The sequence below is a fragment of the Ovis canadensis genome, chromosome 3 (assembly GCF_042477335.2).
Source record: "Ovis canadensis isolate MfBH-ARS-UI-01 breed Bighorn chromosome 3, ARS-UI_OviCan_v2, whole genome shotgun sequence".
Lineage (NCBI taxonomy): Eukaryota > Metazoa > Chordata > Mammalia > Artiodactyla > Bovidae > Ovis > Ovis canadensis.
Window position 1 is genome coordinate 113,176,436 of NC_091247.1, and position 12,737 is coordinate 113,189,172.

At 42.0% G+C, this 12,737-nt stretch overlaps 1 protein-coding gene across 2 annotated transcripts in view; it reads left to right on the top strand.

Moving 5' to 3' along the window:
* The first annotated feature begins 231 nt into the window (after positions 1-231).
* The window catches only part of LGR5 (leucine rich repeat containing G protein-coupled receptor 5), a 133,055-nt gene continuing 120,549 nt past the window's right edge, over positions 232-12,737 (top strand). For both annotated transcript variants that reach the window (XM_069584006.1, XM_069584007.1), the window contains exon 1: positions 232-1,135. In XM_069584006.1, coding sequence (XP_069440107.1) covers positions 924-1,135 — 212 coding nt within the window. In that variant the 5' untranslated portion in view covers positions 232-923. The remainder of the gene's footprint in view (positions 1,136-12,737) is intronic.

Consider the following 12,737-nt stretch of genomic DNA (forward strand, 5'->3'; position numbering starts at 1 on the left):
CACTTTTTAAAAAGTCACTTGCACATCTAACCCCATGGGTTAGACAACATTGCAGTGCTTGCTCACGAGCTATATTTATTTAGCGATTAGCCCAGCGTTTCGATTTTAGGGCAAAAGGCGAGCCAGATCGGGCGGCTTGAGTTAAGGATCAAGAAGGTCACCCATCTTTTGCCTGGAGTCGCTTGCCTCCTTACCCCGTTAGTGTGACTATTTTTCTGGATTGGATTTTTTTTTTTTCTTTTTCCCCCTTAGGTACTCCATGTAGCCCCTTCATTCTCGGAAGTGGGCTTTGGGGAAGCGTGCAGCATCCTTCGGCCCCTGCGTGTCCGTCTGTACCGGTCTGAAGCAGGTCTCTTTCGGCTCTCGGCTCCGGGCGGCCCGCACGCCAGAGAGAATGGAGGCAGCCGGGGTCGGGAGGGAACGGGGTCCCGGGTCCCTCACGAGGTGCGGAGCGCCGGGATCCGCGCCGGGGAGGCAGAGCCGGAGCGCTGAGGACTCCGCCGCACCGCGCGCCGCCAGCCGCCTCCCGCCGCGGAGCCGGGGAGGGAGGGAGCGGGTCGGAGGAGGGCGCGGGGCCGGGCGGGGGCCGCCGGGCGGCCCGGCTGCGCTGACGTCACCGGGCGCGCGATTCGGGCTGGAGCGCTTTAAAACTGGAGCGTGCGAGCGGAGATGCTGCTCCGCACCGAGCAGGCCGCCGGCGGCAGCAGCGCTCACGGGCCCTGCAGCGGCTGCAGCCAGGGCCGCTCCTGGACCCCGCGCGGCGGCAGGGACCCGGCAGGGCCCCGGGGCGCTTCTCCTTGGCGGCCCCGCGCTGCCCGCGCCCGCGGAGCCGCAGAAGCCCGCCGAGCCGCGCCTGGCGCGCCACGGTCTGCAGCCCGGCCGACCCTCCCCTCTCGCCGCCGAGGTCCCGCTGCCCGGGCACCATGGACACCTCCTCGGTCGGCGTTCTCCTGTCCTTGCCGGTCCTGCTGCAGCTGGCGGCCGGGGGCGGCTCGCCCAGGCCCGGCACGCTGCTGCGGGGGTGCCCCGCGCACTGTCAGTGCGAGCCCGACGGCAGGATGCTGCTCAGGGTGGACTGCTCAGACCTGGGGCTTTCGGAGCTGCCCTCCAACCTCAGTGTCTTCACTTCCTACCTGTAAGTGCGCCCCGGCTCTGCTTCGGGAAGCGAGCAGAGGGAGGGAGGCAGGCGGGCCCTCCCCCCGTCTTTGGGGCTCTTCGGCTCCCGCGTGCTGTGGAGGGGGCGGACGAGGTTGCCAAGGGCGGCTTGGCCAGGCGTGTTTGGGCCCCTGGGAAACGCACGTGTCTTGCGGTAGCGCGCCGACACTTTCTGGGCCCTGCAGAGAAACGGCGGCTCCAAGTGCAACCCTGGGGAAAGCGCTGGTGCGCTGCAGCTTTGCTGTCCACATCTAGGCAGGTCGCCGCGCGAATTCCTCCGACTGCAGGCATTTGTCTGCGATGTGAACATCTGTGCCCCTGAAGCTGGAACCCAAGGGCAGGCTGCCCAGTGTGTCCCTGCCCCAACCTCCGCCTCCTTGTCCTGTCACGTTCCGCGAAGAGATGGGCTGGAAAAAGTTTCCCCAAAGGAGAACTGCACCTTGTCCAGCTCAAAAGGAACGTACTCTTCATCCTTTGCGCTGTCGCGTGATGCAACCTTTTTCTTTCCGTTCTCTTCTTTCTACCCCTTCCACCCCCCTTTTTTAAATGAAGTGATTAAAATGTGGCAACCGCAAACCCCGATTAGAGCTGCCAGAACGTTATCTTTCCCTTTGGCTGCCCGAGCCGCCCTTTGAAGTGCCCGCGGCCACTTTGTAATCTTTAACCATCTCCTCCTCCCGGGGAGGAAAGGGAAGTGGGTTTAAGGCGGCGGAGCGGGTAAACAGCGGCGCCCACACCCAAGTGGAGACTTGAAGCTCTCTGTCATCCCTCGGGGATCCTACCACCCCGTCTCCCACCCCCACCGCCCCCCCCCCTCCCGTCCCCCATCACAGCCTCCAAAGCCCCAGTTGCGGAGACGAGGCAGCGGCTCGTTTCTTAATTTTGTCTCCGGAAAATCCAGGCCTGGAGGGTAACAGGTGGCTGGGTGGATGAGATGACCCAAGGGGACCCCGATTCTTGGGAACCGAGGCGACAACTGTCCATCTCCCCATCTGAGGCTCGCTTCCTTCGGGCAGAGAGACTAGGGGTTGGGACCACTCGGGAAAAGAGGCACTCGTGACCGCAAGGTTACACGTCTGGGTTTTAACTCCAGGCACGCCGGTGAACCCACCCCAAACCCTGGCAGTCCCAGTTTCGGCTTCTCTGATGTACCTTGGCAGGCGCAAACTGGAATGTTTGTGAGCTCGGTCTTTCCTCTGTTTAGTTGTTTTCTGGAGGGAAGGAACATGAAGAGGCTTGCACAACGCTTTACATTAGATAGTGATTCTTTTTCTAGAGACAGAGTGAGGAAAAAAAAAATCTTTTTTGCTTGCTTTGATTTTGTGTTGAAAGGGAGGGATTATCCTGCTAGAGTTTAGTATTAGTAGGTGGCAGTTCCCCTCCTCACCTACCATAAAACTATTTTGGCTGCTTTCCTTATCTGAAAAGATTATAGAATTAATCTATTTCCCCACAAGGTTTCCCTTCAGTGGCACTTATTGCGTGATGCAGTGATATTTTTACAGCAATGGAAATGCACTCCCCTAAGTGATCATTCTCTTAAGAATTCACATTTCCTCCTCCTAAACAGCTCTCTGTACTACAAAGCAGTCTGTACTACTTACCTCCAGTCTCTGGATTTAACTGCTAAGTTTAGTGTTTCAGGAATCACATATTCTTCTGCGTGGTGCATTTCTGTTAGTGGTTGGCAGTTGCATTCAAGAGCCTAGAACTGCTCTTGCCCGTCACCCTGAAGAAACTAGTTATATACGAGGGAGGTGTGCAATCCCCTCAAACTCTATGCAAACCATACAGTTGTTAGAAAACTCCCTAAGCGTACGGAAAATAAATGTCAGGACTTTTTCTTTTCCTCTCATTTATTAGGCTTCTGTTACTAAAAGTTGGCATAAAATACCACTTCCAGTCATTTCCCTCATACCTCAAATGCATTTAACTGCTTCCTCCATGTGCTGGGCAGATCTGACTGCCACTGTTTCCCATCTGGCTATCATTATAGATACTCCCTCAGAGTTAAGATACCATTAGGAAGGTAATTGTCAGCTTTCTCTGTGCTGTTGATGACAGCCTATATCTGGCCTAAAGTGAAATTTCTCAGTGTTTTATATATTATTAAAACCCAACATGCCTGTGAAAAAAAAGTGTCACAGTGAATGCCAAGTACTTGTATCTAATGGTTAACTTTTCAGGGAATGTGAGGGCTAAATGTAGAAGTCAACCCTGAAGTAAATAACCAGACTGATGTTGTCCATAATAAGCAATTTTAGAATCTGGTCTCCATATCTAAGACATACTGCCAGAGGCCACTGGACGCTCTGGCTTAGTGGCTTGAGGGGTTTGGGGCTTGAGGGGTTTGTTTTGACAACCTCAGGAACTCTGCTGACACGAAGTGCAGACGGTGCCCTCTTTTGGGTACACCTAGCGTTAAGTGACCATTTCCCCTTGTGCACTCACACCCTGAAAGAGAAATCTTTATTTATTCATATCTGAATAAATAAGCTTGTATTTTACTGGTTATATTATTTTAAGAGATGACTTCTTTTTGCTCTTGAAAAGAAACATGAAGTTATAGCCCGGCTCCACGGAGGGCCCAGTGGTAATGAAGCTCTGATGAGAAAGTTACTGTGTGCAAAGACTAATGTGAGTGAGAGGCCATACTACTATTTCTTATTGTTTGTACTAAGTTAGCACCATTTCTCTGAGTCAAAATGTTATCTCTTAATCTTCCTCCCCTCCCTAGAAGAGAACAAGCATTCCATTTTCTTCAAACAGCTTGTTGATGGCAAGTTGCAGCTGTACACATTTGGCAAATAGATTTACCACAATCTGATAACTGGCTAGTCCAACCCATAGGTAAGGAAAGTTTCCTAAACCTCTTTATAGGAGGTTAGAGTTATTTTTGTACAGTTTTATAATCTTTCTTCCCTAGAAAAGCTAAACGTTAAGCCAGTCCAAACATTAACATTAACTCTCTTTTCTTACTGAACTGCATTCTCCAGTGAATCTGTAATTGGGCCACTGAACATGCGTGGTAGAAGCACTGGAAATTTTCAGCCTTAACCTCTCTCTCTTATTCTCTCTTCCACTAATTATGTTCACCTAGTAGAAAATAAGGAACACACCAAGATTAAGACATAAAAACAGACAATAACTGTTTCCAGTGTTTAATACATCTCAACCTACCAGTAGTGATCTGTCAGAAATGAAGTAGTTCTAGTATCTAATCTTACAGATAAGTTGTTTCAATGCATCAAATTGGACATTTTTGCTAATAGGGTCTTAGAAATAAGCTCGTGTACTACTTTGATGTATCTTTCATCCAGTTAGTGTAGTATCCAAATAGAAAACTAAATCCTAATGAACTTCCTAATGTAGTAAATGTACTTTTCTTGCACAGTCATTTTATTTTTAAATGAAAACTGAGTTTTTTCCTGCAATTGCTTAAAAACATGAACATTTCAGCCACAGGCAAATACATGTCACATGAAACAAAGTTATCAGGAGAAAGAATTTTTTCTAAAATTTTATCAATTTGGTTACTTTTCTATATGTAACTTCCTAACAAAATTTAATTTTACACACAATTGGTAAAACTAGTTTTAATAAAAACCAGTCAAAAATCTCGGTTATAACCAATTAGCGATGGCCCTGGTATCATACATGTATTCAAAGCATTTAATATACACTTTCAAATTTAAAGAAACTTTTCAGAATCTTCCATGAAAATTGTTTAATATGTTTCTACTTCCCTTCAAGCAAAGAAAACTATTGTAAATGAAGGAAATTTTTGTACTTTAGAGATGGTTGCAAAAGCCTTAATTGTTACAACAGTCTTAAAATTTAGGTCAGTTGCAAACTATAGTGTGCTCTACAACATACTTGCAAAATTCATTGAAAATATAATGATATCAGTGACTTTTCTGCATTGTAATATTCTTTCTTTTTCTCCAGGATGTCTGGGTTTTCCTAGTAGTGTTTTTGTTATGGGGGATAATTACTGAAACTAGTTGATTGAGTTAGTCTGAGTGATTTTTTTTTTTTGAGATAATGTTTCTAATTCAAGCAATCTTAATGGTATAGATTTACAAAAAAAAATTTTACTGACTATGTTCAGCACATACATGGCAAAGTTTGTGTGACAATACTGAATTTTTACATATAATTAGCATAATCTTAGCTCAGATCCTCAATCCTTTCCCTCTTTAAATATTTTCTTCAAAGTAAAGGTGGAGTTCTGATCAGCAACAAACGTGGCAATCACAAATGAGTTATTAATAGAAGATGAATCAAAAACTAACCTTTGTAATTAAATAAAAGTATATTTTAATAATGAAACCATTCCTACTTGGATGTGTTTGAAAAAGCTTAGAAACACAAAACTAGTCTGTAATTTCTCAAAGTCAAGTTTTGAACTGTTTGATAGTTTTTAATTCCCAAAGTATGTAACTGTCAAAGGTATAGACATAATATCCAAGTAAACAATTAGCTGTCATAAATTAAAGACATTGTAGAATATTTACAGTTTTGAACTGGCACCTAATATCTACTTACTTTAATAAAACATTTTTATATTTCTTCTATTGAATTTCTACATGGAAGTCGTTTTAGCTATAAATTTAAGTATGTTTCCCATTAAACCAAATCGTATATCATAAGTTAGAAATGAAAAACAGTAGTGAGCACTGCATTGAACAATTTTGTCAAGTAATTCTCTTGGTGTTATTCACTTATTTATATAAATTTAGAATAATGCTAAACAGAACATTTCCTTGTGAACACCCCACAAGTGGATATTTCTGATAAACTGAATTCTTCATGAGAAGGCAAATTCCTTCCTAGGAGATTCAGCGTCCTCACTCCTGCCGCAATGTCTCACTTTATGCAGTCTCATTTTGTAGTAGAAAGATGAATCAGACTGGCATTGGAGTCATTTGATTACTGGCATTTGACTACTTATCAAAAATAACAAGCTGGTAATTTAGTCCTATTGCTATTTTTTAGTATCTTAGAATTTCATTTGTTAAATTACCCATGAATTCCAACCTACTACAACTCTTTGATTCCCAGATTCTATCAGCTTCAATCCACAGTTTTATTCAGTCATCATAGATACCAACTATATGTTCAGTTTCACCCATGGAATTCGTTAGCTATGGGAAAAGGAGACACTGCGTAGGCTATAAGGTGGAATGTTTCATAAATATCTTAATAATACAAAATTATATTGTTTCTCCATAGATGACATAGTAGGAAGCAGGTTCATTTCTGAAATCTCTGGCATTTTTTCCCACTTCTTCCAGTTGATTTTTTTTTTTTTGCACTGAGTCCAGTGGAAATATCTTATTTGAAAATAGTAGGTAAAAGAATTTTAATCATTTTATTTCAAAAAAATGGAATAATGTTATCTAGTAGTAATACTAAAAGATGGTTAACAGGGTGTTCGAATTAGAAGATTAAATTTTTTAATTAAAAAATATTTAATTTTAGGTGAGATATAATTGATCTATAATATTAGTGTCAGGTGTACAACGTAATGATTCAAATTTGTATCAAATCATGATATGATAGCCATAGTAAGTCTGGCCAGCATCCATTAACCACACACTGGGTTAACTAAATATTTTTAAGATGCTTTGGAAGCAGGAGTCCTTTCTCATATCCTCATTCTCAATATTTAAGATCAATTGACACGTCATTTATTTGATAAGATGAATTGACACATTATTTATTTGATTCAGAATGGAGAATTAGTTCAAGGTTTTATCTATTCAATATTTAAATCTCAATGTTTAATATGGGTCAGGAAGCTGGAATTTACTTTGAACGTATGCAAAAGAACCATCCATTGTCCATGAAACCATCTTCCTTAAAATCAGATGGATTAATTCTCCAGGAGGTAATGCTGTGCTCTCTTTCCTTCAGGGTTTATCTTCCTCCCTAGACTGTGAGCTCCTCCAGGCTAGGAAATTTTTCACTTTATTTCCCAACTGCTCAGACCAGTACCTGGCAATTAAGAGATGTTCAGTAAATACTTGAGGAGAAGGCAATGGTACCCCGCTCCAGTACTCTTGCCTGGAAAATCCTATGGACGGAGGAGCCTGGTAGGTTACAGTCCATGGGGTCGCACAGAGTCAGACACGACTAAAGTGACTTAGCAGCAGCAGTAAATACTCGTAATGTTGAATTGAATAGAATTGGCTTAACCAGCTGCTGAAATCCTAATGGCTAAAAGGGCTCAGAGAAAGATGACAATTGTCTGCAAGTAACAGAACAACACAAATCTGCTGGTATCCCACAATTGCAGCTCAGCCCCCTTGGAAATATAGTTAAATTCTACTTATCTTAAATGATGCTATGAGTTGTTTAACAGACAGACCAGAATTTACATGTCTAAATTACTTTATTATTATAATATGACAGCTGACATTTATATTATTCTTTCTGAGTGCCCGGCATTATGGGGCTACTTTACTCAATCCCATGCCCCTCAACAACCTTTTGACACAGGTACTATTCTCATACCTGTCTCGAGTGGCCTGTTAGCTTATTGCAAAACTATTTCCAAGGCTCAACATGTTTTAGGGCCTCTTTGAAATTATCTTTAGGGCTAGTTTATCAGAAAACAAGGAAACCATCCTTCTAATGTTTAGTTATGCCTCACAGTAATTGTAATTAGTGCTGAAATATTTCAGCACATTTTTCTTCTTAGGAACATAACTTATGAAGCCCTTATATGAGAAATATTTCTTCAAGAAATCCTAGGAAATGTAATGTTTGGTTTTTTATAAGATGAGAATAATATTATATAGCTTAGAGCCAATATGTTAAGTTTAGTAGCTACCTTTTCCTATATCCACAGAAACTATTTCTCTGGTCTCCAAGTCAAAGATAAATTGTGGTGGTGCCCAAGTATTATAAAGAGTGATCAACTGACTAATAACTTCCAAGTTGAAAATGAAACTCTTTTTTTCTGTGACCAGATCTATGCATCAAATAAAGTAGCTAACTTCTTTGAAACTATTTCTCAATTCCGAGAGATATGAGAGAGGTATATCCATAGAGCTGATTCACTTTGCTGTGCAGTAGGAGCTAACACAATATTGCAAAGCAACTGTACTCCAATAAAAATTCATTTTTTAAAAAGAGACATGAACGTTCTTAATAGGCCAATTTTATTTAAGTTTGTGTTTACCTTCAAAACTGGTAAGATAAGATGAATTGAGACATCATTTATTTGGTTCAGAATAGAGAATTATTTCAAGGTTTTATCTACTTGTAAGCTCACTTGTAAGATCACTATGTAAGCTCTGCATGGTTTAACAATTAAGCCAGTGAGACAGACTTCTGTGTAAATTAGAAATCTGGATAAGGCAGAGAAAAGTCCCTTCCTTCAAACAAAGAAGAACTGAACTATCCATTTAGTTTCTTCAGTCCTTCAATTCATTTGCTGCTATAAACCTATGTGTTAATCATTTATTATATTATAAAGTCGACATGAAAAACCAATAGTTGACCAATTAATTATAAAGCATATTCAGCATAAAGAACACCTCCTCAAGTAAAAACTGATGTTTAGAAAATTTAGGTTACTTTGAGATACAATCTCTAAAAACTCTTGCAACAGTATGCTTGACGTCAGTTTTCTATGAACAATAATAATTTTAAAATTATAGCAGATACAAACTACTTATGTACTGCCTATAAGATAGGTAAGCAACAAGATCCTACTGAATAGCATGGGAGCTATATTCAGTATCTTGTAATAAACCATAATGGAAAAGAATATGGAAAAGCATGTAGATGTAAAAATTTATTCAGCAGTCCCTAATTGTCAAGTGTCTCGTTTTTAACATGCACATTTTTCCACGTTCATTTTGTCCTTCTTTGCTACAGGAGTTTGACCTCACCTTCTAACAGAGACTGTGACGGTCAAGGAGAAAGAAAGCCATCTCACATGCATGTTACACACACACACACACACGCACACACACACAGAGCAACACTCCAATAAGAAACAGTTTCCTTTGTGCCACTTGCTGGGTGGAATGGGTGGAAATGATACACATTGACATGGCATGGCAGTGGAGGGCCAGCCCTTTTCAGGGGAGAGAAGAGGAGCTGCCTGTGAAGGCACCTTCAGTTCACTTCAGAAGCTGAAATGCAGAAGACAATTGTCCTGGCAATGGGAGCCCAGCTCCAGCTGAGAACGCGTGCTCCGAGCTGACCTTGCTCATCAGCCTGCCAGCTGAGATTAAGCTTTCCTCAAGTGGTCCCTTGTTAGTCCAGCCTTTTCCCCAGTGTTGCTCATCTTTCACTACTGGAAGCCAAGTGTTTCAAACTGTTACTCAATTTTGCAGCCAAATTCCTTTATTTTCTCCTCCACCTCCTCTTCTGCCCTCTCTCTGTCTGTCTCTCTCTCTCACACACATACACACCAAATGATGACTAACCTTACATGCGTGCTTTCCTTTCCAAAGTCCGCATTAAGAAGAGAATCTAAGAATTTTTGTTTCTCTAAAAAAAAAAAAAAAACTAGTAAATATTCTTGTGATCCTTTTTTTTTCTTTTTTTGAAACCTTGATTAAGTAGAACAGGGACCTCTACAAAAGATGGCTCTGTAAAAATAACCTTCCTTTGATCAAAAAAGCCACAAAAGTGTACTTCTCAGGAAAGTACAAAACCACACATGATCTCAAGTGGAAAAAATATAAAGAATTTGCTGAATTTTTAACCTTAGCACATAACAAAGATATTATTTTAAAGTTGGTTGGTTAATGTGGGCTGTGTTAGAACTTTCATTGTGTTGTGTTTGGGTTTACCCAATGTTATTTTAATGAGTTTATTGGTTCGACACACAAAACACCACATGGCACTTAAAGGTTTTAGGTTATAAATTTTCTTGTGAGGCACTTACTTGAAGGAACTCTTACATAATCCATTGGTCTTTAAATCTATCAGCATAAAAATAACCTTTCACTTTTTACATACATAAAAGATTATTTAGCTATAAAAAACAAATAAAAATTTCCATGGAAGGAGCTACATTCCTTAATCATCTGTTATGTGTATAAATTAAGGTTTTCACCATAAGCATTTATTTCTCTGTGAGTGTTGAATGACTCTACAGGATGAGTTTGGAGTGTTCTAGTAAAGACTGAAAGAAGAAATCTCCCTCTTTATTTTCTCTTATTTCCTGTCCTGAAGGGACCCTTAGACCTGCCTGCATTTGGCCATGGATGTACTCTATAATTAGTGGTGTTAACTGCCCAATAGAGTAAAACCTAGAAAAAAATAGCAAGAGAGATGGAAAGAATAAGTGGGGAAATTAGCCATTCGAAGAAGCAACCCAGACAGAACAGAGAGAGACAGCAAGCCCCAGACAGACATTCAGCCTTGGATGGTACCCTTCCCTCGGGTTTCTCTTGATGCTTCTCCATCCCTCTCTATCAGATAGTATCAGAGGAGGACTGAAGGGCACATCTCCCTTAATGCAGACACTCTTCCCCACCAGGACTGCAATCTACAAGATGAAGGGAAGTTTAGGAAGAAGAATCTTGGGGATTAAAGTTATCAACCCTAAGCGCACCAAAATTGGGGTCTTTGATTTTAAATTGAGGAAGCCACATTACTGTTGCTTTGGTGGGAGACCTGAACTCACTGAAACCCCCACACCCCAACAGCTGTTGTTCTCTGGGGCTCTGTGCAGTGGAATCCAGGAGGAAGTTCAAGATCTTTTTTTCATTGAGTCTTCAAGCTCGAGTAACAAAAGGAAATCCCAGTTGAACCAGATTCTCCCAGGGTGTAAGCCAATCTCATTTGAAGATCTCAGAAGTTTTAGCAACATGATTAACTGACAGGATCCACCTTCCACCCTGAAGCTGCTGACCTTGAGCATAAAGTCCACTGCCCCAAGGTCTTGTAACAGTGAGAAGTGTCAGATGGATACAGTCTGGTCCCGAATAACTATTACATAGTAATTTGAAGCCCGCTTTGCCTTAGCAGGAGGAACTCCTCAGAACACAGTTAGTTGTATAAAGGGAAAAGAAAGGCTGATTTGGGGAGATTTATATTAAGTACGGTAAAATTAATTCAGAGGTTGAGCTAACTACATTTAGAGTAAGTTCTACTGTAAAGAATTAAAAGGATTAATCTTTTATCCACAAATTACCAGAATTACTAAGCTGTATACCTAAGGTCACATTACATAGGGCAAAACTGAAATTTAATCATGATTGCTAGAGTATTACCCTAATTGCCCAAATAAACAGAATTAAAATCACTTGGATGGATTGCAGAGGTTTTTGAGGAGTTAAAAGCTACATCTAACCATAGGCTTTAGAATAAAAAGACCTTCAGTTCAGTTCAGTTCAGTCGCTCAGTCGTGTCCGACTCTTTGCGACCCCATGAATCGCAGCACACCAGGCCTCCCTGTCCATCACCAACTCCCGGAGTTCACACAAATTCACATCCATCGAGTCAGTGATGCCATCCAGCCATCTCATCCTCTGTCGTCCCCTTCTCCTCCTGCCCCCAATCCCTCCCAGCATCAGAGTCTTTTCCAATGAGTCAACTCTTGGCATGAGGTGGCCAAAGTACTAGAGTTTCAGCTTTAGCATCATTCCTTCCAAAGAACACCCAGGACTGATCTCCTTTAGAATGGACTGGTTGGATCTCCTTGCAGTCCAAGGGACTCTCAAGAGTCTTCTCCAACACCACAGTTCAAAAGCATTAGTTCTTCAGCGCTCAGCTCTCTTCACAGTCCAACTCTCACATCCATACACGACTACTGGAAAAAGCACAGGACCTTAGAGTTGCCCTAATCCAACACCTTCGTTTTCACAGATGATGAAATTCATGTTCATAAGAGATAAACAGCATGCCCCAAATCACATAGCTGGTAAAGACGGGATTAGAACCCAGGTCTCCCAGAAACTTCAGTTGAATGATTCTTTTTTTCACGTTTTTGTGCCAACGCCAGACACCCAGGTGAATTCTAAATACTCCATTAGTTCTCTGGATGTTGCCAAGTATCCTGTTGTTTAGGCATGATATATGTTCATTTCTAGGTGTGTGCTGGAATCTTAACCCAATAAAATTTTGTTGCATTGCAGACACAGATAAAGTTCTCTCTCACCTAAAAACCTGTATGGCAGAGACAAACAAACGTTTAATTTGAGGAATAAACAATGTCCCAAGTTTCAGTTCATGGTCAGTAAACATGTCTTTATTGTCATTTAAATTTCACTTGGGATTTTAATTTGACCAAATTCAGGTTGCCTTCATATTTGTCCTGCCTGTTCCCTTTCTCCTCTAGCCCCAAATTCAGGTTCTCCTGATATTTTGTGTGGATAACTATTGCAGTCTCCTGTGCTGGTTTGCATAGAGCCCCACAACACACACGCACTCCCTGCCACCCCATGAGTTTGTCCAGGAGGCAAGTCTGTTCATGTCCCCCTTCCATTCAGTCCTTTAGTGGTTTCCCGTGGCTTTCACAGTAAAGTTTAACTCCTTAGTTTAACCTACAGAATCACCATGTCGCGCCTCATCCCCCACCGACAGCCTGTTGCCAGCCCTCCCCTCTTCAG